General features: G+C 45.0%; 1 protein-coding gene across 1 annotated transcript in view; it reads right to left on the bottom strand.

The window, feature by feature from the left end:
* LOC137527407 (G-protein coupled receptor 143-like) overlaps positions 1-26,643 on the bottom strand; it is a 75,711-nt gene that overhangs the window by 32,253 nt on the left and 16,815 nt on the right. The window contains exon 4 of the mRNA XM_068247919.1: positions 24,824-24,913. Within this exon, the coding sequence (XP_068104020.1) occupies positions 24,824-24,913 (90 nt within the window). The remainder of the gene's footprint in view (positions 1-24,823; positions 24,914-26,643) is intronic.

The following is a 26,643-nucleotide window of genomic DNA, read 5'->3' as shown; positions in this document are numbered from 1 at the left end:
CGGGGCTGCACAGGACGCTATCCGTCCTGTGCAGCCAGTGACAGGACGTCCCCTGTCACATGGCGGCGATCCCCGGCCGCTGATTGGCCGGGGATCGCCGATCTGCCTTACGGCGCTGCTGCGCAGCAGCGCCGTACAAATGTAAACAAAGCGGATTATTTCCGCTTGTGTTTACATTTAGCCTGCGAGCCGCCATCGGCGGCCCGCAGGCTATTCACGGAGCCCCCCGCCGTGATTTGACAGGAAGCAGCCGCTCGCGCGAGCGGCTGCTTCCTGATTAATCAGCCTGCAGCTGGCGACGCGACGCAGTACTGCGTCGCTGGTCCTGCAGCTGCCACTTTGCCGACGCACGGTATAAGCGTGCGGTCGGCAAGTGGTTAAGGACCAGACACTTTTTCCATTCAGACCACTGCAGTTTAACGGTTTATTGGTTGGTCATACAACCTACCACCTAAAGGAATCTTACCTCCTTTTCTTGTCACTAATACAGCTTTCTTTTGGTGCTATTTGATTGCTGTTGTGATTTTTAGTTTTTATTATATTCATCGTAAACAAACATGAATTTTGTAAAAAAAACAAATAATGATTTTTTTTAACTTTCTGTGCTGACATTTTTCAAATAAAGTAAAAATTTCTATATACACTTTTGTCCAAATTTATTGTGCTACATGTCTTTGATAAAAAAAAAAAAATCCAATAACCTTCCTGACGGTAAGCCCGAGCTGAGCTCGGGCTATGCCGCGCAGGAAGATATCTCAGCCCCTGGTGGGGAGATTTGCGCCATTTAAAGTGCTGTACGCGCAGCTAGCACTTTGCTAGCTACAGCTTAATCGCAGCCGTTCTGCGGCAATCGCCCGCACGCAGTGGCGGAAGAGGCCCCCCGCCAGAGCTCTGCGCTGCCCGGCCCAATGAGTTCCAGGCAGCGCTATGGGCTGGATCTGGGCCGTCTGACGTCTATGACGTCATTCCGATCGTCTCCATGGCGACAGGAGAAGCCTAACAGGGGAACGAGTTATATACGCGTTCCCCTGTTTGCTATTGATGTCGGCGACGATCGCACTAGAGGGACACATGCGCCCTCTAGTGGTGTTTCATGTAGCTACCACTCTGGTAGCTTTACATGAAACAAAACAAAACAAAAAATAAAAAAAAATAAAAAAAAGGATTTCTGCATATTTTGCAGAAAAAAAAATCAACCGCCAGGAGGGTTAAGTGTATATTTATTGGTTTGGGTAAAAGTTATAGCGTTTACAAACTATGGTGCAAAAAGTGATTTTTCCTATTTTGAAGCATCTCTGACTTTTCTGAGCACCTGTCAAGTTTAATGAGGTGCTAGAATTCCAGGATAGTATAAATACCCCCCAAATGACCCCATTTTGCAAAGGAGACATCCCACAGTATTCACTAAGAATGGTGAGGTCATAGAAGATTTTATTTTTTGTCACAAGTTAGTGGAAAATGACACTTTGTGACAAAAAAAAAAAAAAAAAAAAAAAAAAAAAAAAAAGGTTTCCATTTATGCTAACTTGTGACCAAAAAAAAAAAAATTAAATCTGCCACGGACTCACCATGCCCCTCTGAAAACTTTGGGGTGTCTACTTTCCAAAATGGGGTCATTTGTGGGGTGTGTTTACTGTCCTAAATCGTGAGCACCCCTGTAAAGCCTAAAGGTGCTCATAGGACTTTGGGCCCCTTAGCGCACCTAGGCTGCAAAAAAGTTTCACACGTGGTATCGCCGTACTCAGGAGCAATAGTATAATGTGTTTTGGGGGTGTATTTTTACACATACTTATGCTGGGTGGGAGAAATCTCTCTGTAAATGAGATTTTTGTCATTTTTTTTTTTCACACAATTGTCCATTTTCAGAGATATTTCTCCCACCCAGCATGGGTATGTGTAAAAATACACCCAAAACACATTATACTACTTCTGAGTATGGCGATACCACATGACACTTTTTTGCAGCCTAGGTGCGCTAAGGAGCCCATTTTGAGGCATTTGGTTTCAAGACTACTCCTCACGGTTTAGGGCCCCTAAAATGCCAGGGCAGTATAGGAACCCCACAAGTGACCCCATTTTAGAAAGAAGACACCCCAAGGTATTCCGTCGGGTGTATGGTGAGTTCATAGAAGATTTTATTTTTTGTCACAAGTTTGTGAAAAAAAAAAAAAAACATTTTCCGCTAAGTGTCATTTTCCACTAACTTGTGACAAAAAAAATAAAATCTATGAACTCACCATACTCCTAACGGAATACCTTGGGGTGTCTGCTTTCTAAAATGGGGTCACTTGTGGGGGTTCCTATACTGCCCTGGCATTTTAGGGGCCCGAAACTGTGAGACGCAGTCTGGAAACTAAATGCCTCAAAATGACTGTTCAGGGGTATAAGCATCTGCAAATTTTGATGACAGGTGGTCTATGAGGGGCCAAATTATGTGGAACCGGTCAGAAGCAGGGTGGCCTCTTAGAGGACAGGTTGTATTGGAACTGAAGTGCAGGAAGCGCAGGATGTTCTGAAATCGTGACCTGGACATGGCAGCAGAAAACATGGGCATGTAATGTATTGGGTGCGTAGACCAATAAGACCGCAATACATTCTTTTTGACTAGACCCATGTTAAGGAGAAGGCCCCAAAAAAAATGTTACCTTCGGAAACTTGGAGTGGTTTCCACCAAAAAAGGCTGGGCACGGTAGCTTCTTGGATTGGCGGTTGCGTATTGTGTGGCATAACGGTTGGTCTCAGCCACAATTAAGTCGTAGAGACCAGCAGTGATCAGAAAAAAAAAATTCTGTCACTGCAGTGATGGTTTGGCTGGGTGATCAAAAGCCTGCAGGGGGCTGATTAGGGCCTGAGCTGATGGATAGGAGTGCTAGAGGGTGACAGGGGGTGATTGATGGGTGATCAGTGAGTGATTAGAGGGGAGAACAGATATAAATAATGCACTAGGGAGGTGATAAGGGGGATCTGAGGGTGATCTGAGGGTGTGGGTGGGAGTTTGGGTGCTCGCAAGGGGCAGATCTGATGGGTAGCAGTGACAGGGGGTGACGGGGTGATTGATAGGTGATCAGGGTGTGATTAGAGGGGAGAATAGATGAAAGCAATGCACTGGCGAGGTGATCAGGGGGGTCTGAGGGCGATCTGAGGGTGTGGGCAGATAATTGGGTGCCTGCAAGGGGCAGATTAGGGTCTGATCTGATGGGTAGCAGTGACAGGGGGTGATTGATGGGTGATCAGTGGGTGAGTAGAGGGGAGAACAGATGTTAACAATGCACTTGGGAGGTGATCTGAGGGCAGGTCTGCGGGCGATCTGAGGGTGTGGGCAGATAATTGGGTGCCTGCAAGGGGCAGGTTAGGGTCTGATCTGATGGGTGGCAGTGACAGGGGGTGATTGATGGGTGATTGGCAGGTGATCAGTGGGTGATTACAGGGGAGAATAGATGTATACAGTACATGGGGGGGGGGGGGTCTGAGGAGGACCTGAAGGTGTGGGGGGTGATCAGGAGCCCCCAGGGGGCAGTTTAGGGTCTGATCTGATGGGTGGCAGTGACAGGGGGTGATTAATGGGTGATTGGCAGGTGATCAGTGGGTGATTACAGGGGAGAATAGATGTATACAGTACATGGGGGGGGGGGGGTCTGGTAAGGATCTGAAGGTGTGGGGGTGATCAGGAGCCCCCAGGGGTCAGTTTAGGATCTGATCTAAAATGTAGCATTGACAGATAGTGACAGGGGTGATTGATGGGTGATTGGGTGCAAACAGTGGTCTGAGGGGGTGATCGGTCTACATGGGCTGCCACCTCCCCTGGTGGTCCCTCGATCACTAGGACCACCAGGGAAGGTGGCAGCCCTATATAATACGCTTTGTATACATTACAAAGCGTATTATATGCTTCCTGTGCGGCAGATCGGTGCTGCTAATTGGCTGGCGGATGCGCGCGATCCCCGGCTTTTCAGTGCCCAAGGAGCTGACACCGATGGCCGTGAAGCAGTCCTGGGCGTGCCACTTTGCCGACGCCCATAGGTAGTGGGCGGTCGGCAAGTGGTTACTCTCCCCTCTCGGGTGCGAACGATCGCGCCAGGAAGTGGTAACGGCGGGCAGCATAGATCCTACGCCACATCAGGCTATAACAGCCACAAGTGGGGCGTAGGATCTAATGCAGGTCCGAAAAAGGTTAAATACACAACACCCCACATGTTTCTTATGGCCACATTGAGTAGCTATCTGTAAGTGTATGGCCACCATAACCGCTTCCGAAATCTACGTCCTGCTGGTGGCTGCGCGGCTCTGACAGGACCTAGATTTCAACATCGCTGCCGTGCGGTCCTGCCACTCTGTCACCGCCGCAACCCACTCGCCCTGCTGTCAGTATGATGATAGAGATCTGTGACCGGTCAGGAGCCAATTTCGTTGGCTTCGGACCCTGTCATTGTAAGCCAATCCCATTAGCTTACATTGATGAATAGGGTTTACAAAAATAAAAAAAAATTGTTTGTACTCCTTGTGCTCCAATTGCTCTACATCTCCAACATCTTAGATTGTTGTTATCCAAGTCCTTCAAAAATGACCATGCAATATAGGATATGATGGTTTACATATTTATTCCCTTTTAATCAATGCCAATTACAGGGCTGTGCAGCTGAGCTTTTGGCCACGGTAGTGTCTGAATCACAAACCTGAAAGAAGCATGTAGCTAGTGTGGTCACACTTTGGTCAGAGTACCAAATCTGAACCAATAGTATATATCAGAGCCCAAGTACAGCCCATAAAAGTCCTAATCCCAAGATGCTGGATGTCTGCTCAAGAAAAGCATCAAGCTGCTTCAGGTCACCTAGCAGAGTATTGTCAGTGACCACCGGATCATCATTTCACACTACAGTCCACATACTTCCACCACTGAGTTCCCGCGCAAGGGAACCTAAAGTCCAACAAAAGTGGGCAGTAGGTTGTAGTAGTCACTGCACATGCGCGGCCTTGGCTGAGTTCCTCTTTGGTTGCGCTTCCATGACCGGGAGTGTTCTGCGCATGCACAGTAGCAATTTTTACGCACTTTGCAAGAGCAGAACGCTCCCATCCAGGGGAGCACGATCAAAATACAGCAGTCAGAAGAGCACAGCAGCTGAACAGCGGAGCGCAGAATGACAGCGAGGGCACAGAAGGACTGCAGGGAGTTGGATGTTAAACTGTGCACTTTTATTCTACTTTAGGTTCCCTTTAATAGTACTGCAGACACAGGATCAGCAGAACAATTAGACAATCAGCATTGTTTAAGAGGAAATATAGATGACCGACTGTATCAGGCTGGCAGGACAGCTTGCAGTAAGGGCCAAATAAGGTATTTACAGTATATCTTGCACATATTTTATTTAGTGAAAAAAAGGGCAAGGTTAGATTTCATATTGGGTAGAGAAAGAAGAGAAAAAATATTGCCTCAAGGCTAAAGCAATAACTTGAGAGTCAACAAAGGAGTGTTAGCTGCAAAGGGGAAGCGATAAGTATAATCCTTCAATACACTGAAAATAGTTGTGAATTCCAAATACTAGCTTCACACAAAGTTCAAGAAGTGCTACAGATAATAAACTTACTACAATAAAAACAGGTGCAAATACTTAGTAACCCAACCAATCACAAATGAATGCTAGACCTACACAAAAAAAGAAGCTTGTGTAACTATGCATTTCTCCCATGACCTTACAATTCAGTTCATCTCAGTAGTGTTACATTTTTGTGTTTACTGGGAAATTAAGATTGATATTTAGGAGGATTATTTAATTAATGCTTCTTTCTGACAGTCATTCATTTCTAAACACACGATTGGTTCACACGATGGCCAGGGGCCCCGGACCTCTCTCACTGGCCAGGGCCCCAAGGCCAACATGCGATACCTGGAGGGGAGTGCAGGTGGGCCTGGACCTCTCACACCCAGGCTCTGGACCACTCACATCCAGAAAGCCCACCAACACTGCCTCCATACTGAATGCTAAATTCGACACACACAAGCAATAGAACACAGCAGTACATGCATCCACCTACATTTAAATGGTCAGCAGGCGCTCGTCAGCCAATCAGGATGCACTGTCCCACACCCTTTACCTGCCATACCAAATCTAGCAAACATTAGCATTCAGGTGGGAGGCTTCAGTTGGACGCAATCACAAGATTGCGTCACTAGCAGGACCGCCCCGTGACAGTTCAGAGGGGGAGTCAGAGAGAAGTAGGAGGAGACGAGTAGGAGGAGTAGGAGGAGCTCGTCGGAAACTGCTCGTGGCAGTGTCCGGCGACAGGGACAGCCAGCCAACACGCCCTTCAAGGTCAGCTGCTGCCGCTACCCCCAAAATGCCGTCATCCCACAGCTCAGTGTGGAGTTTTTCTGTGTCTCTGCCTCAGGTGACAGCAATGCCATCTGTACTCTCTGCCACTAAAAATTGAGTAGTGGAAAAAGCAACACCCACCTAGGGACATCAGCCATACGAAGGCACTTGATGAACAAGCACAAACACCAATGGCACATGAGGAAAAGCAGCACGCAAATGCAAAGCCACCCTCCGCCTCCTCTTCAGCCCCTTTATCCTCTGCTGCCCTTGGACCTTCACAGCCACCCTCTTCCACTCCACCTCTCACCTTGAGCAGTTCCTGCTCCTCTTTTCCGCATGCCAGGTACGATGGTGTGACGCCATCTTGGACAGGTCTTGCCTCAACTATTTGGGTAAAAGAGGCGCCCTGGTGCGTGATAAAAATGTTTAAAAGGTAATGCGGTAGCTTACCTCAATGATGACAAAATCTTTGTAACAACAAAAGATTTTATTTAGTGATAGCACAGGCAACGCGTTTCGTGGGCCTGAGCCCGCTTCCTCAGGCCAATAGCAGTGCCTACGTTTGCAAGAAAGAGAAGACTCCTCAATCGACTGGTATCATAAAATCATATGCATACTAATATAGTATTCAAAAAATAGTAATCGTGGTTCTTAAAAACTGTTTATTTAGACAAATCATGAGTAATAGCTATTAAATATTAAATTAAATACTGGTTCCCCAGAGGGTGTTTCAACACCCAAACCAAACCATGTCTTGCCTCAAAGCTGATAATCAAACCATAACAGCACTCCTGCCTGCTCTGAAGAAACAGGTGGATCAGTGGCTGACCCCGCACCAACTGGAGATTGGCAACGTGGAGTGTGACAACGGCAGCAATCTCATTTCGGCTTTTAGTTTGGGCAGGTTGACACATGTGCCCTGCATGGCACGTGCAGAATCTTATAATCCAAAGATTTGTGTATAAGCTCCCAGGCTTACAGGAAGTCCTGAGGCAGTCCAGGAAGATATATGGGCATTTCAGGCGTTCCTACACGGCAGTGGCACGCATGTCCAATATTGAGTACAGAAAGAACTGCACTTGATTTTCGATAGTCCGACTAGCTGGAATTCAACACTCCTAATGTTTGACTGCCTGCTACAACAGAAGAAAACCATCAACAAGTATCTGTACAGCTACGGTGAAAGGTTTTCTGGCCGAATTACTGGAAACTCATGCGTAATGCCTGCAGGCTCATGCGTCCGTTTGAGGAGGTGACAAACCTGGTGAGTGGCAGTGAAGGTGTCATCAGCGACCTGATCCCATACGCTTTCTTCCTTGAGCGTGCTGTGTGTAGAGTGGTAGATCAAGCTGTAAAGGTGCGTAAACAGAAAGAGGAGGAAGAGGAGTCAGATGAGGAAGGTAGCTTTGAGGAGGAGGCGGAAAAACGACCGCAGAAGGTGTCGCAGGGGGCTTGTGCTACTCAACTTTCCCGTGATATTGCTCGTGGCTGGGGGGGAGGAGGAGAACTTACCTGACATCACTGAGGAAGAGCAAGAGGAGATGACTAGTAGGTCGGCATCCAACTTTGTGCAGATGGGGTCTTTCATGCTGTGCAGCCTGTTAAGGGACCCCCGTATAAAAAAAAACTCAAGGAGAAAGACCTGTACTGGGTGGCAATGCTACTAGACCCTCGTTATAAGCACAAAGTGGCAGAGATGATACCAAATTACAAGAGGGCAGAAAGGATGCAGTACTTGCAGAACAAGCTGGCAACTATGATTTACAGTGCATTTAAGGGAGATGTCACAGCACAATGGAAAACAGGTGCCAGTAATCCTCTTCCTTCTCCTCCTCCCATGTCCACGCAGGCAAGGACAAGATACTCTAGCGATCAGATGGTGATTTAGGATATGCGGACTTCCTTTAGTCCAACGCCTCGCCTCAGCCCTTCAGGATCCACCCTCTGAGAACATCTCGACCGGCAGGTAGCTGACTACCTGGCCTTAAGTGCGGATACAGACACTTTGAGCAGTGATGAACCCCTGGGCTGGACTATTGAGTGCGCAGGTTTGATCTGTGTCCAGAGCTGTCCTAATTTGCAATCCAACTTCTGGCTTGCCCTGCCTCAAGCGTCGTCAGAAAGGACCTTCAGCGCAGCAGAAGGCATTGTCAAAAAAAAAAAAAAAAAAAAAAAAAAGTGTTCAGCACCTCACCTTTATTAAAATGAATGAGGCATGGATCCCGGAGGGCTACTGTCTGCCCGAAGACTAAGTCAGTCCCCACACAGCATTTCTGCATGCAGGCCGCTTGACTGCCTTCTCCGCCACTACCAACAGGGTCCAAGACTCCAGGTGTATTCCTGAATTTTTAAGGCCACTAACAAAAAGAATAATAATTTTTCTGGTGCGTGTACATGCCTGCCTAATTTTTCTGGCTGCAACAACAAAACAAAAGGCCTGTACATGTGTCAATTCCCCTTCGTGATCGTTACCTTGCTGCGGTGAAGGGGCTTGCGTATCACAATGAAGCAATGACCTATATGAGTGTGTTGGGGAGCACACCCAAGATAATAAGGTCGTTGCTTCATTGTGGAGAGCCCAAATTCGATCAGCTGGACAGCCACTGTTGTTCTGTCATTGAGCTACCTCAGCCCAACGATATGGGCTGGAAAACCGGCATCGCCTGCACTCTCGCCATCGTGCGCACCAGCTACACTAACAGCTGTTTGTGGTGCGTTACACAGTGAGTTTAGTCTGTCAGTGTGAAGCAGTACACTACCTGATCCATGTATACACATGCATACATATATCCAGGCACATCGCCTCTAGTTAGGACATTAAATAAATTATTAAGGAAAGGGAGGTGCTGAAGGGGGTGTGGCTATAAACAGAAAAATCAATTAACCCTTCGCACTCTCACATGCAAATGTTCAAACAAATGCATTCACAGATTTACTCATCCAGGCACAACTGTTATCCCTATAGCTAAATTAAAAGCCAGGGTTTTAGTTCACAGAAGAATGCATTCTTATGCTTAGTCACCTATACTGCGTAGAAGTACCCAGGTAAACATAGGTGTCCTAACTCTGGCCCTGTAACATGCATAGTGCAGACATGCAAACACATTCATTGCATCAAACCTATCAATGGATTAGGAGCACACATCCTAACTTCCTCTCCTGGGAAAGACAGTGCATCTTACCAATCGCACAAGGGAGCTAACATTATGTGTCCATGTGCACCATGCGCATACACCAGCATAAGCTGTCTGCATGCTGACAAACATACAGGGGAAGGAGGGAGTGCACCGAATTGGACCCTAGCCACAGGGGTCAATGATAAGAATAAACATACATATATCCAGGCACATCGCCTCTAGTTAGGACATTAAATAAATTATTAAGGAAAGGGAGGTGCTGAAGGGGGTGTGGCTAGAAACAGCAAAAATCAATTAACCCTTCGCACTCTCACATGCAAATGTTCAAACAAATGCATTCACAGATTTACTCATCCAGGCACAACTGTTATCCCTATAGCTAAATTAAAAGCCAGGGTTTTAGTTCACAGAAGAATGCATTCTTATGCTTAGTCACCTATACTGCGTAGAAGTACCCAGGTAAACATAGGTGTCCTAACTCTGGCCCTGTAACATGCATAGTGCAGACATGCAAACACATTCATTGCATCAAACCTATCAATGGATTAGGAGCACACATCCTAACTTCCTCTCCTGGGAAAGACAGTGCATCTTACCAATCGCACAAGGGAGCTAACGTTATGTGTCCATGTGCACCATGCGCATACACCAGCATAAGCTGTCTGCATGCTGACAAACATACAGCGGAAGGAGGGAGTGCACCGAATTGGACCCTAGCCACAGGGGTCAATGATAAGAATAAACATACATATATCCAGGCACATCGCATAATTTAGCTATAGGGATAACAGTTGTGCCTGGATGAGTAAATCTGTGAATGCATTTGTTTGAACATTTGCATGTGAGAGTGCGAAGGGTTAATTGATTTTTGCTGTTTCTAGCCACACCCCCTTCAGCACCTCCCTTTCCTTAATAATTTATTTAATGTCCTAACTAGAGGCGATGTGCCTGGATATATGTATGTTTATTCTTATCATTGACCCCTGTGGCTAGGGTCCAATTCGGTGCACTCCCTCCTTCCCCTGTATGTTTGTCAGCATGCAGACAGCTTATGCTGGTGTATGCGCATGGTGCACATGGACACATAACGTTAGCTCCCTTGTGCGATTGGTAAGATGCACTGTCTTTCCCAGGAGAGGAAGTTAGGATGTGTGCTCCTAATCCATTGATAGGTTTGATGCAATGAATGTGTTTGCATGTCTGCACTATGCATGTTACAGGGCCAGAGTTAGGACACCTATGTTTACCTGGGTACTTCTACGCAGTATAGGTGACTAAGCATAAGAATGCATTCTTCTGTGAACTAAAACCCTGGCTTTTAATTTAGCTATAGGGATAACAGTTGTGCCTGGATGAGTAAATCTGTGAATGCATTTGTTTGAACATTTGCATGTGAGAGTGCGAAGGGTTAATTGATTTTTTCATGTATACACATGCAAGATGTTTTCAAGCACTTTGTCTCCAATTTAGGAATGCAATGCGATTTCTGCCCTTTAGGGATTATAACCCTACTCGCCTATTCCGTAATTTTCCCAGGGACTTTTGGCATGTATTCCAACTCTGCCATGCCCCCCTCCAGGTGTTAGACCCCTTGAAACATCTTTTACATCACTTTTGTGGCCAGAAACAGTGTTAATGTAAAAATGATCAATACATAATTTTTAGTATTAAAGAAACTTTTACAGCTTGGAATCAAATGCAGAAGCTGATGAATTTGATTGTTGTCCACTGTGGGTAAAATATTGAATTACATTTGAAAGGATATATTATGATTTTTTGTAATGAAATACATGTATAATTCATACCAGGACAAGTATGCTTTGTAGGCAAAACCGAATTAAGTAGACTGTAACCCCAAACAACATAATTAGGCAGCATACCTCCTCAACCTTAACTAGGCACTAAACCCCTCCAGAATTATTAGGCAGCGTGTACCCTAAACAATATTCTTAGGCAGCATAACACCCCCCCCCCCCCCCTTCAAAGAAAAACATAATTAGGCAGAGTGGAACCCTTAAATAATATTTGGCAATCTGTCTTCCAAACAACATAATTAAGAAGAATATCCTCTTAATTATAATTAAAGGGAACCTGAGGTGACAAGAATATGGAGGCTGCCATATTTATTTCATTGTAAGCAATACCAGTTGCCTGGCTGTCCTCCTGATCCTGTGTCTCTAATACTTTTAGCCATAGACCCTGAACAAGCATGCAGCAGATCAGGTACTCTGACTTAGCTTACTCAGGTTTTACTGAATTAGCTTGTTCCTGGGTTTTGAATCAGGCACTACTTATGAATCAGCTAGTACATTTTCAGCAGTTCGTGTTTCTGATTAGCCAGTGTGCATATTCTTTTCCTGGTCAATGGAAATCTGCATATTAAATACATTTTTCACTCATCCACTACTATTAGATTTGTTGGAAGCTGAAAGCTGACAGAAAACCCACAATCCATACACACACAGGGCAGTTTCTGGGCTAAATTGCACCCAGGGCGAGGGTGTAAAAATTGCCAATGAGCCAGGAATAGGTGCCCGCAATATAGGTTAGCCAGGTCTAGTTGCCCCTAGGTAGCCAGCTATAGGTCTCCCCCCCCCCCCCCCAGTATAGGTAGCCAGGCATAGGTGTCCCCAGTAACGGTAACCAGTATAGTCACCCCCAGTATAGGTTAGCTAGATAGGTGCCCCCAGTATAGTTTAGCTAGGTAGGTGCCCCCAGAATAGGTTAGCTAGGTAAGTGCCTCCATATGCAGTGGAGAGAGGGGGCATAGCCGAGTTACAACTCACCTTCTGCTATCCCCGCAGCCTCTTTCTTCTTCCTGCCCCAGGAGCCCCTCACGTTGTTAACAGTGCCCCATGTGATGACATGCGGTTACGTCATCACAGGGGGGGGCTATTACCAACACGACGGACATCTGGAACAGGAAGAAGAAAGGCTGCGGGGGATCGTGGAAGGGAAGTTGTAACGCCGCTCTGCCCAGCGCCCCGGGCGGTCGCACTGTTTGCACTCCCATAGAAACGGGCCTGCAAACACACACAAACACACACTGTTGCAAGTTATTGCTGAAAATCCATGACAGTTACAGGGAGAAACCATTGATGACGTACATCGCAGTTCACCTTTTACACTGGAGTTCATCCTCATAAAAAAGAAAAATCAAAAAAAAAAATCTAGTCCTGTCAGGTGGATCAGGTTTTGCATGGACTACCAGAAATTAATTGCCACCCCAGCCTCTTATACCACTCCATGCCCAGTGAAGACAGGTTGTTCATTAACTACTTCCGGACCTTAGTGATTGAAATCTATGCCCTGTTTTGATGGTTATCTGTTTGCCAGGGCATAGATTTCAATCAACCGCCAACGCATGCATCTGCCATTTTCGTTGCTCCCGCCGATCTCGCCACTGAATCCCTGCTGTCTCCCGTCGCAGCTCACTCGCTCTGCCTGTCTCTATGATGGCAGAGCCCTGTGAGCGGGTCAGGAGCCTATTTCATGGGCTCCTGGCCCTGTTTTTCAATGTAAGCAACTCCCATTGGCTTACATTGAAAGATAGGGCCAGGAGCCAATGAAAGCGGCTCCTGGCTGGCTCACAGGAACTCTGCTGTCATGAAGATGGCAGAGCGGGTGGCCCAGGTTCCCGAAGTGCGGCGGTGACAGCGGTTGCGGTGGGTATGTGCGACAATTCGTTGGGATTTCGCCGTTTCTGTACCAGTGGTCTCTGGTCCTTAAAGGGGCAGAGATCACTGGTACTTAAAGAGACACTGAAGCGGGAAAAAAGAAATACACAATACAGCTGAGATAACCTAATCAGAAGTCAGAGCTCTCCACAACTTTCAAAGTCACAGAGCTCAATGGCTATTTGCATAGATAACTGGAGTTTCTAAACTCTTCCTGTACTGGAAACAAATATTAGACTTATGTCTCTGCTCCTAATGCTTTATTTCTTAGCTGTACTACACATGCAAATCATCATAATTTTTTTTTCGCTTCAGTGTCTCTAAGTGGTTAAGCTGACATAAGCTAGCTGTCTAACTAGAATAATGAACCTGAACAGGAGAAACTGTCAAATTCCCCTAAACCCTCCTGCTCAGGTTTTGCCTTTGCTAAGTTAAAAACATACCTTATGGACTTTACTTTTCCTATTTATACCTGCACAGGTGTAGGACATGGCAGTCAAATGTACGACGGTCATCTTGTCCTACAACTCCAGCTGTCACACTGCCCACTTCCAGTCCAACGCTGCTGTCCTGGTCATGGCCATGTACAGTAAAAGGGGATATAAATCAGAGACAGGTCAAAGTTCACACTGGCCAGATATTTTACGTCTTCTTTTAGAGTACCAGTAATGACCAGTAATGACCAGCAACAGTCAAGCTCAAACATAGCTTATTAGACAAGGTCCTTTTCCTTACTTTCTTGCTCTTGAGTCACTATGGCCCTCTGGGCTCAAATTTCTGGCTTTTGTTTATAGAAGCAAAGAAATTGAAATGTTAACTTATTGTCCCATCTTTAGACAGTAAAGCTGGGGATACACTTAAGGTGGCCATAGTTCAGACGACTTGGCAGCAGATCAACTATCCGATTATTATCAAATTTTGGCTTGAAATTGGTCGCATTAATTGTTCGGACATGCTGCAAGATGTAGGGTCGACTTGCTTGATCGGGTGCATGACAGCAACGGTGAGCAATATTTGGACTAGTGATGAACGGGATGAAGCCCCCCGACTGTCCTCCCTAATGTGCAATGTGCCCCCAGTGCACTATACATTACCTGTCCATGGGCGCTGCTTGCCTTCCGCTGGCTCCAGGTGCTGTCCTTGCACATGCCCCAAGTGGTTGCCAGAGTAACGGGGGCACGTGTGTGACATCATACACGCGGCTGTGTTACTCCAGAAACCACGTGGGCGCCTATATGGATGAAGGACACAACCCGGAGGCAGCGGCGGACAAGCGGCGTCTATGGATAGGCAATGTATAGGGCACATTGCACATTAAGGGGACAGCGTTGGCCCGGCAAGGCAGCGGATATGGCATCACAAGACAGATTCCAGATTTATTTCAGCTTGAAATTGACCGGGAATCGGCCGGCGGTATATGGGTAGCCGACAGATCTCTCTAATCAGATTCGATAATTGATCGAACTGTAGAGTTGCACTGTTTGATGCAGTGCAAAACTATACCCAATCCAATGCTCTTGCTCTGCCCCCGATTGTTTTAAATTTCCCATCCTGTCCAATCCATACTTTTGATTGATATTTAGTCAAAATCGATCTGACATTTTTGGGGAATGGATTCCTGGCAGATGAATCAAATCTGCAAGGAATCTAATGAGAAAATTGACTAGTGTATGGCCACCTTAAGGCCAATTGGCCAAGCTTCTTTTCCTTTTTGTTTCCTAAAGGTGACACTGGTCAATGTTTTACTTCGATCGATTATTATAACCAACTAGCTGATTGCCCGGCGTTGCCCGGGAATGTATTTGGCTGGTGTTGGCTCCCCCCACTTTTCCTAACCCTAACATACAATTACTCAATGACCAAGTTTGTGAGCTTTTGGGGTCTTTGGCATCAGTAATTTGCATTGAAATGAAACAAATCTGATTGGCTGTTTGTGGCTCCACCCCATTTCTGAATTTGAACCCCAGTGACCCAATAACCAACTGTACCAGGTTTGAGGCCCGTGCCCTTGAAAAGCAATAGGTGAAGTTTGATTCACTTTTGTAGGCTCCACCCACTTTTCTGAATATTAATCCCAGTCACCCAGTGACCAACTGCGCAAAGTTTAAAAACCCTGCCATTAACAGTGTAAGAATGGCTGCAGTTTACATTTTCCCAGTGAAATTTGTATTTGTCTCCACCCACTGATGACCCGGCGTTGCCCGGATATGTATTTGACTGGTGTTGGCTCCGCCCACTTTCTAACACTAACGCACACTCAATGACCAAGTTTGTGAGCTTTGGGGTCCTTGGCATCAATAATTTGTATATTCCCATAGAAATTAAATCAGATACGCTGTTTGTGGCTCTGCCCCTCTCCAGCATTTGAACCCCAGTCACCCAATGACCAACTGTAGCAGGTTTGAGGCATCTGCTATTAACAGTGTAAAAATGGCAGCAATTTAAATATTCAACTTGAAAATCAACAGGTGAATTTTGATTGGCTATTATAGGCTCCACCCACTTCCCCGAATATTAATCTCAGTCACTCAGTGACCATCTGGGCAAAGTTTGAGAACCCTGCCATAAACAGTGTAAAAAGGGCTGCAGTTTACACTTTCCCAGTGAAATTTGTTTTTGGCTCCGCCCACTTTTTGCAACCTGGAAACAAAGTCACTACTCAATGCCCAAGTTTGTGAGCTTTGGGGTCCTTGGCAACAACAATTTGTATTTTCCCATGAAATGAAACAAATCTGATTCACTGTTTGTGGCTCTGTCCCCTTTTCTGAATTTGAACGCCAGTGACCCAATGACCAACTGTACCAGGTTTGAGGCTTGTGCCATTAACAGTGCAAGAATGGCAGCAATTTTAATATTCTCCTTAAAAAGTGACATGTGATTTTTGATTGGCATTTTTAGGCTCCACACACTTTTCTGAATATTAATCCCAGTCACCCAGTAACCAGCTAAGTTTGAGAACCCTGCCATTAACAGTGAAGAAGGGCTGCAGTTTACAATTTCCCAGAAAAATCTGTTTTTAACTCCACCCACTTTTTGTAACCTGGACACACAGTCACTACTCAATAACCAAGTTTGTGAGCTTTTGGGTTCATGGCATCAAAATTGTGCTAATGGAAGCAGTTTATACAGCAAATAAATCTGGCTGTTTTTGGCTCTGCCCCTTTTCTGAATTTGAACCCCAGACACTTAACGACCGACTGCAGCAGGTTTGAGGCCTCTGCTATTAACAGTGTGAGAATGGCTGCAGTTTCAATATTCCCCTTGAAAATCAATAGGTGAATTTTGATTGGCTCTTGTAGGCTCCACCTACTTTTCCGAATATTAATCCTAGTCACCTAGTGACCAACTGTGGAAGTTTGAGAACCCTGCCATTAACAGTGTAAAAAAAGCTGCAGTTTACATTTTCCCATGTAAAAAGTTAGTTGTTTTTGGCTCCGCCCACTATTTCTAATCTTGACATACAGTCACTTAATGACCAACTTTATGAGCTTTGGTGTCCTTGGCATCAATAAGTTGCATTTTACCACTGAAATTAAACAAATCTGATTGGCTGTTTTTGGCCCGCTTCCTTCAGAATTTAAACCCCAGTCTCCCAGTGACTGACTGTAGCAGATTTTAGGCCTCTGCCATTAAGAGTGCATGAATGGCAGCAATGTAAATATTCCCCTTGAAAATCAAAAGGTGAATTTTGATTGGCTGCTGTAGGCTCCACCCACTTTTCTGAATATTAGTCCCAGTCACCAACTGTGTCACGTTTGAGAACCCTGCCAATAACAGAATGGCTGAAATCAATCTAACAAATCTGATTGGCTGTTTGTGGCTCCACCCCTTTAGTGAATTTGGACCCCAGTTACCCAGTGACTGACTGTATCAGGTTTGAGGCCTCTGACACTAACAGTGTAAAAATGGTAGCAGTGTGAATATTCCCCTTGAAAATCAATAGGTACATTTTGATTGGCTGTTGTAGGCTCAACCCACATTTCTGAATATTCATCCCAGTCACCCAGTGGCCAATTGTGTAAAGTTTGGGAACCCTGCCATGTTAAAAATGTAGTTGTTGGCACCGCCCACTTTTTCAAACCTTGACATACAGTCACTCAATTATCAAGTTTATCAGCTTTGGGGTCCTTGGTATCAATACTTTGTATATTCCCATTGAAAAATAAACAAATCTGGCTGTTTGTGGCTCCGCCCCCTTTCTGAATTTGGACCCTAATCACCCAGTGACCAACTGTACCAGGTTTGAGGAGTCTGCTTTTAACAGTATAAGAGAAGAGAATGGTAGCAGATGAAATATTCCCTTTGAAAATCAAAAGGTGAATTTTTATTGGCTGTTGTAGGCTCCACCCACCTTCCAAAATTTTAATCTCAGTCACCCAATGACCAACTGTGCAAAGTTTGAGAACCCTGCCATTAACGGTGTAAGAATGGCTGCAGTTTATATTTTCCCAGTAAAAGTTGTTTTGGCTCCGCCCACTTTTTGTAACATTGACACACAGTCACTCAATGGCCAAGTGTGTGAGCTTTCAGGTTCCTGGCATCAAAAATGTGTGAATGGAAGCAGTTTGTCCACCAAGGAAATCTGATTGGCTGTATGTGGCCCCGCCCCTTTAGAGAATTTGGACCCCAGTCACCCAATGACCGACTGTAGCAAGTTTGAAGCCTCTGCCATTAAAAGTGTAAGAATAGCAGCAGTTTAAATATTCCCCTTAAAAATCAATAGGTGAATTTTGATTGGCTGTTGTAGGGTCCACCCATTTTCTTGAATCTTAATCGCATTCACCCAGTGACCAAATGTGCCAAGTTTGAGAACCCTGCGATTAACAGTGTAAGAATGGCTGCAGTTTACATTTTCCCATTTAAAATGAACGGCTGAAATTTGATTGGCTGTTTTATGCCCCGCCCACTTTTCCTGGATTTGTAACCTCGGTCACCAAGTGACCAACTGTGCCAAGTGTGGGGACTCTGGCTTGATTACTGTGAGAATGGCAGCCTTTTACATTTTTTCCATTGACTTGAATGGATGAAATCTGATTTGCTGTTTGTAGCTCCGCCCAGGTGTGCAGGGGGGCCGCGAGACCCCCAGAACATATCATCCCAGGTAGTAAGGGATCTGTGTACCAAGTTTCGTTCAAATCAGTCAAGCCGTTTGAGTGATCGCGGCACATACATACACACACACACACACACACATCCGATTTTATATATATAGATAAATGAATCGAATGGATCAACAATCGAGTTGACATTTGATGTAGAATCGATTCTGATCGGCCGATATGCGATTAAATTCTTAAAATGAATCGATCGATCATGTTGGGTTATTTCAAGCAATGGAACCGAGAGCTTTTCATTTTGTATTTGATCGACCTTTACTCGATCTGATTTATCAGGGTGCTCATTTTATGAGTGAAAATTGAGTTTGATCGATTAAAGGTGTAAAAATTAAACAAAAATTTACCCTAGTGTATGGGAAAAAATAGATTAATGTTCAATCAATTCATTTATTTTGAATTGATTCTAAGAATCGATAGGTCAAACGATCATCCTGTAATCGACCAGTGTATGGCCAGCATCAGGGCCAGGTGCCTAGGCAGAGGCGAGAGAGGCTCCAGCCTCAGGGCGCGGTATAGGAGGGGGTGCACAACTCACTCGCTATCATTCCCCTATTGTTTTAAGCAGAAAGTAATAAGAAAAGGTGATACATGGCAGTGACTGCAAGCCAGATAACTAGAGATTAAGGTGTTGGGGGGGTTTGGGGGCCCGGGGTGCCTCTTAGTCTAATAGCAATCAGTGTGTGACGGTTGGTTTGGGAGGGATGGAGGGGCGCACTTTGGTGTCTCAGCCTTGGGTGCTGGAGGACCTTGTCCCGGCGCTGGCCAGCATAATACTGTGTAATGTGCATATACAGTATATCTTCCACCCCTATGTAAAGAGCAAAAGTTTATTTGTCCAGTACATCAGATGTAATCCACCACTTGTCTTGTACTGCTGATTGTTTATATTGTTGCATTATAACTTGTGTTCTGCTGTTCACTGTCAAGGAAGATGCTGGTGTTATATAAATCAATAATAATAATAATAATAATAATAATAATAATAATAATAATAATAATAATAATAGCTAGGGCTGCCATTGCTGAGGCTGAAGTTGGAATACATTTCAGAGCACCAAACATTATACTATAAAAACAAAGGTTTACCCTGCAAGCATCAATCCGAATGAAGTAGATTAATAAACATTTCAGTGTGTTTTTTTTAATTTATTTTTTTATTTTGAGTAACTGAAGTCATGAAATGCAAAAGGAAATTTACTCTTTATAGCATGAGATCTCGATAGGTTACGTATATCAATCATGGTGCCTTTGTGGCGTCTGAAACCTCAGCAGCCCAGGATATTTTTTATTTCCAGTGTTTGCATGGTGACATCATCATGTAGAGCTGTACGCCTATCTGTATTGGTTGACAACCTAACAATGCTACTAATGCTTTTCACAAAATTGTTAAGCATGTTCACCTTCCAGAATTTTTTGTAATCTAAACCCCCCTCAGCATCCATAGAAAACAAATAGAAGTCAAACATTAGTATTCTTGAGGTGGGATTTGTTCCTGTGGAAAATGGACAGAGCACAGTCCATGTGGTCAAAATCTATAGCCTAGTCAATGCACAGTTTTATTCCAGTCTGTCATTTCATAACTCAAAGGTCATTTCTCCCCTAATGTGGTCCAAACTCCACTCTAGAGTTGTATTCACTTTTCAGCTTGACAACCCTCCTAAGTTGACATTTGCTCGCCCATCTTTTCTGAGATAACTTTTATGGAATATTATATTGCCCAAACCAAGTACACTTCAGGTAGCTCAGTCCTATATCACTGTGAAACACCCTTAAGCCCGGTTCACATTAGCGGTTTTTCCGGAACGTAACTGGAATGTATACTGTACAAACAGAACAGATGTGAATGGATCCAATTTTAACCTATGGATCCATTCACATGCGTCTGTTGGTACGGATATGTTCCGTACGTTCCGGTCCCTGGACCTAAAAATTGCTGCAGGCCCTAATTTTCTGGACCATTCTGCTTAGCGGAACGGATCCGGACAAAAATGCAGCAGCATTGGGGGCAATGGGAAACAGAATGTTTCTTCACACTAGTGAAGAAACAGACCGTTCCATGGAGGATGGGGGCATGGGCCGATGCAAATCTAGCCACGGGAGGGTGAGGGGAGGGTGCAGCAGCCGGGCGGGTGGGCTAGGGAGGGTTTATACATACCTAATCTTCCGTAGCAGCAGACGGTAGAGGCTTCTGTCTTCTTCCGCGTCATGTGACTACATGACACGTCATGTGACTAGTCACGTGACGCGCTGTGTAGTCACAGCGGAAGAGGAGGAACCCTCTACTGCCAGCTGCTGCAGAAGATTAGGTATGTATATGCTGAATGAAAACGGATCCGATCAATCATTGATCAGATTCGTTTTCATATGTGAACCGAACCATGGACTGAGCCATCCGGATCCAGTGAAGCAGAGACCGGATCCGCTCACCGGATCCTTTTGGCTCATTTTGCAGATGTGAACCGGGCCTTACTCATCAAACCCACTCAGTTACTTTAGTTCCTTGTAAAGGTCTTTTGTGATCAAGGCAAATTAATATATGCATGTACAAGTGCACACCCTCCTACACTCATACACACAGGTGTTGTGTACTACCGGCCAGACACATGTGAGTCAGGCACATCCCTAGCATACAAGCATGTGAATCTAAATGCCAGTCACCATGCGTACCAAGAATGTATCTTAGTTCTGAGTCATGGGATCTGCAGGTACAGTTATTTTAACAAATTTTCCACATAGCCTAATATTAGCAACATCTTGGCTTTTTTCAATCTTTACTGTTGGGGTATTTCATTTGATTGTTATCATGGCACAGTCCACCTCACCATTTAAAATACATCGGGAATGAAGAAGCAGCAAGGACTGGGGCGTAACAGCCCATGAGGCACCCCTGCAAAATTGTCATGGGGTCCCCTGGAATGCAAACCTCTCCCTGCCGTACCCAATCTCCTCCCCCCCCCCCCCCCACACACACACACGGCAGCACCTGCTCACGTGACTTGCATCCGTCATGTGATCAGGAGCCAACGAATGGCAGCAGAAAGTGTGCGGCTATGATGCATGGAGGAGATCACAGTGCTGGAGAAGATAAACATTACTCCACTACCTGTGCTGCTCTGCATGTGGATAAGGAGAAGTGGCCCTCTACAGCTCTTGTGCCCCCCAGTGCTTTCAGGGGTCACAGGGGCTATTGTTCCACCCCTGAACAAGGAAAACATTACCATTATTCTCTATGGAAGAGCTACTGTCTACACAAGCTCTGCAGTTGTACAAGCTCTCAGCATGCCATTCAGACCACTGCCCCTGGACCATCTAGCTTTGACATGAGACGCCAAGAATAGTTTCCATACTGGTGGGAACACAACTGACAGTCTCAGAGAACATTTCTACTCATTCAAAACTATTTATTTTGGCAGTATAGTTGTGGATATTATGAGCTGGTAAAAAAAAAAAAAGCCTGGAGTCGCACTTTAAAATTATACCGCCACAATGTCAAAACAGCCTTGTTAAATGGAACCCGAAGTGAGAGAGATAAGGAGGCTGCCATAATAATTTTCTTTTAATCAATAACGGTTGCCTGGCTGTCCTGCTGATCCTCTGCCTCTAATACTTTCAGCATACACTCTGACTGAACAAACATGCAGAAGATCAAGGAATGTGACTCAGCTGGCTCAGGTTGTAATGGATTAGCCATATGCTTGTTCCAGGGTTTTAACTCAGACACTACTTATTGACAGGGCTGCCAGGAAATATGGAAGCCTCCATATCGCTCTCACCTCAGGCTCCCTTTAAAGAGACTCTGTAACAACAAAAACCTCCCCTGGGGGGTACTCACCTCGGGTGGGGGAAGCCTCCGGATCCTAATGAGGCTTCTCACGCCGTCCTCTGTCCTACGGGGGTCTCGCTGCAGCCCTCCGAACAGCCGGCGACAGAGCCGACTGTAGCTTCAATATTTACCTTTGCTGGCTCCAGCGGGGGCGCTGTGGCGGCTTTCGGCACGGAAATAGACGGAAATACCCGATCTCCGTCGGGTCCGCTCTACTGCGCAGGCGCCGGAAACTTGCGCCTGCGCAGTAGAGCAGACCCGACGGCGATCGGGTATTTCCGCCTACTTCGGAGCCGACAGCCGTCAGAGCGCATGCGCAGGAGCCAGGAAGGTAAATATTACGTCACCGCTGCACGGAGGGCTGCAGCGAGACCCCTGACGGATGGAGGACAGCGTGGGAAGCCTCATTAGGATCCGGAGGCTTCCCCCACCCGAGGTGAGTACCCCCCAGGGGACGTTTTGTTGTTACAGTTCCTCTTTAAAAGCTGAAATTAGAAAACTTAGGAATCAAATTCAATTTTTCCATCAGTTTAAACGGTAGCATATAAAATACATATCCATCTTGATAAAATATTCTTATTTTAAAATCGTAAATTATCTAATAAAGGCAGTATGAAAGTTATAGCAAAAGGTGTGTAACTAAATACATAAAGAGCTTAAATTACTATTTCGCATAGAACATACTGCGCAAGCATCATTCTCAAGTGCTTACTTAGTTTAATGTAAAGTGAAGAAATCTTGCCCTCTAGTGCCATCTTGTGGGAAGTAATGATTATGCAATTACACAACACAAAATCCTTTGATTAATTTTGTAAAATTTCAGTAGATCTGTTCAAAGCATCTGAAGTTCGCCTAAAAAGTTAGCGATAGACTAAAATGTCATGCACATTAGACAAAATGCTTGTTTCAAGTGTGCGATTCAGACACCACTGATCTAAAGATCATTAGGACCGCCAGGCAACTGGTATCTATTTATCCATCTATGAGGGTGATAGAAGGGAACATCGGGGCAAGCCTGCCTCTGTCTGAAAATTTGACTTACAGGACAACTATAAAAGTTCACTAAATTCTAAATGTCACATATTTCCGGTAATTACTAGCAAATAGCAATACAAAGGCTTTTTTCATCTTTTATGTGAAGAAAATATGACCGTTATAGAGAACAGTTTTCACTGTGGGCATTACTATGGAGGACTGTGTCCAGCACATCCAGCATACAGAAACAGTCCTAACGGGCTATAATCACATTGCTCCAGTATGAACATATAAAACTGGTTCAGGTCCATAAAGCGTGTGAGCTCACACGCTTTATGGACCTGAACCAGTTTTATATGCTCCTGTACTGCCTGATGAAGCGGGACTGTTGACCACGAAACGCGTTGCGATTTTATGGAGCTGTGAATAAATTGTATATTTTTTTACTCTGCATTTCGAGTATATGTCCACTACCAGAGGGAGGCAAGTCCACCTCGACTTCCCTCTTTTTATCATTTTTAGAACATTATTTTACTCTGCTTGGCGCCTCTGTTCGTACATATTACAGCACGATTAAGTCCACCCCTGGTGAAGGGGTTCTTTCCCCATTTTCCTATCTATAAAGAGCGACTTTTATACCTGAGTGAGGTCAGGTACTAATACTCCCCACGCGCCTGTCATGTGGTTACCTAATGGTAACCCACCTTTGCGAGTATAAGAACCTTTGACATTACATTATATATTGACAGGGGAGGACTGGGACCTTTTGGCCAGGAGGGAAAACACAAACTAGAGGCCCAGTTGCAAGGCAGCCCCAGCCCAAATGGGGTCACACGTGCCCCACATGCTATATACCGGTAGTCATGTGGTCGCCAATGCAGAAAAACATCAAGAATACTAGAGGGACAGCATGACAGGTAAAGTATAAATGCACAGGGACCGTGGGGCACATAATACATTTTGAGGGACATCGGCCATGGTTTCCATCGCGTTCATAGTTTATTATCGCACTTCACGACCACATAAGCCTGAGATTTCCCAGCATCTCGGATTGAACTACTTTCCACCCGAAATAAGTCAAATTGTTGATTGAGCATGCTTGTGGCGGCACAGATTTTAATCCGATTGGATAATAATGATTGAAGCGATTGGTGGATTGGCCAGCCCTAAATCATTAAATGAGAGGCAGCCTGGGGGGAAATCTCCCCCCTTCCCCCCTGGCCAGTCCTCCCCTGTATATTGAGCTTACCAGACAATATTGCACTATTGGGCTCTTGGTGTCCTCTGTTTTGTTTTTACAAGTATTGTCTTGGGTCAGGTATGCTTTTAAGTACCTGTGTGTTAACTACTTAACAACCACTCCACGCCCCAGGACTGCTCAACGGCAAATGGCGTGAAATTCTGGGGCATTTCCGCTTGTATGACGGTCTCCCAGTGGCGTCATCAGTCTCTCAGTGGTGAGCGCCGCTAGGAGACTGTTAGATGGTGAAACCGACGTACAGCGCTGCGATCTATGCCAGCGCTGTACTGGGACCCCCAGGAGCGATCGGCTGTCACAGGCTGATGCCTATGACAACACAAGACATGATGGAGTACATTAACCAAGTGACAGAGACATGCAAACAAATATTCATCTAATTCTGTTAGAAGGGCACAGAAAACAGGAACAAGCAAAAGGAAATGGCTTGTGAATAAAAACTAAAATGTGAGTTTCTGCTATTCTTTCTAAGTAGCTAGGGGCTGTGCTAGTTACAGCTAATCAAAAACTACTGATTCTGGTTACCTCTTTTCAGATGGAATCCACATGAGAAAACCATGGAGAATAAGGAGGCTGGAGGCTCCCCAGCACACAAAAGTATACAGTTTTCCAAACCTGAGAATAAAAAAACAAAAACAAAAACACATGTACGCAACATGTATTGCTAGTCCAGCATAATTTATGTGACTACCAGCCATAAAATGAATGAGTATTAAGAAATAGAAAAATGATACAAATAAACAACAAAGTTTACATAAAGTTTTCATGATTCCATTATGCTACCTGTATGATGGACATTCCATTTAAAGCACACCTGAAGTGAAAGGGACATGGACTGCGCCTGCGCCACAGCACGACAAATTGTTGGCTGTTTCGGAGGTGCCCAGTGATACCACCGTGGGACGGAGGAGGATGGGGGAAACCTCGATAGGATCCAGAGCCTTCCCCCTTCTGAGGTAAGTACCCCCCAGGGGCACTTTTTTAAGCTACAATGTCTCTTTAAAGCAAACCTAAAGCGAAAATAAACTTTTGAGATAACTACTAATTGTATGTGTAATACAGCTAAGAAATAGAACATAAAACCAAAACAATGCAAAAGAGCTTCTCTGAGCTGTTCGACCCATTGGGTTGAATAAAGTCCGAAGCAGTTACTGCGTGCACTTCAAATAATTGAGTGCGTCATTTGTCACACTTGGCGAATAAAGTTGATTTTGGTTCTGTTTAAACAGCCAAGAAATGGAGAGACAGCTTTAGATAAGGTTTTTCTGCAGGAAAGTTCAAAGAGTCATCATTTCTGCTTTGTCTTATAACTTAAAAAAAACAAAGTGTGGCTTTGAAACTGCAAATATGACAGATATAATACATTTGGGGGGGGGGGGGGGGGGGGGGGTGTTCGCTTTAGGTTTGCTTTAAGATATTCTGTTTAAACGACATGCCAAAATAAAAGGTGTTTGTTGATCAATACATTTTGCAATACTTCATTATTTTTGAAAGTGAAAGAACAGTTGATCTAAAATTTAAAAACACATTTCAAATAAACACAAAACTGTATATATGAACTAAAGAGTGCAGGCACAAAAATATCTCATCACATAGCTCAGACAACTTTAGGCCTGGAACCCACTAAAAAGCACTATCGCAATCGCTAGCGATTTGTGATAACGTTTTGCAAGCATGTTCCCTGCTCCTATACAATTCATTAGAATGGAAATGCTCCCAAAATGCTGCATGGCCTGCAATTGCGATTCCCTTAATCGCAATCGCTCTAGTGGAATCTGTCCAATCCATTTACATTGGCAGAGCATTTAGGGAAATCGCTAGTGATTGAAAGCGCTCCCTAAATGTTCAAAAAATGCACTCTCGTGGGTTCTAGGCCTAAGGGTTAGTTAAAGATTGTGATAAAAAAAAATGTAGCCAGGCTTTCTTTTTAAAAACCGTGCCTCCTGCAAAATAAATCCCCACTCCCACAGCCAATGCAGGGGTTTCCTGAGATCCAAAAATGGTCTGAAGGAATCCTCCAGGGTGGATAAGAAAGACTGACCTAGTCATTGTCAAACAAAAGTGATCCACTAAGTTATGATTTCAGAAATTAACCACTTAACGACCAGCTAACGCCGATAGGCGGCGGCTGGTCGTTTGTGGTTTTGCATGGAAACGGCCGCTCGTACGAGTGGCCTTTCCATGCCAGTTCACGGAGACTGTCTCCGTGAACAGTCTGCGAGCCGCCGATCGTGGCTCGCACGCATAATGTAAACACGCAGGGAAGAAGTCCCCGCTGTTTACATCAATAAGGCGCTGCTGCGCAGCAGCGCCGTGACGGAGATCGGCGATCCCCGGCCTCTGAT

The sequence above is a fragment of the Hyperolius riggenbachi genome, chromosome 8 (assembly GCF_040937935.1).
Source record: "Hyperolius riggenbachi isolate aHypRig1 chromosome 8, aHypRig1.pri, whole genome shotgun sequence".
NCBI classification, from domain to species: Eukaryota; Metazoa; Chordata; class Amphibia; order Anura; family Hyperoliidae; genus Hyperolius; species Hyperolius riggenbachi.
Note: the sequence above shows the minus strand (reverse complement) of the source record. Positions and strands in the feature narration are given on the sequence as shown.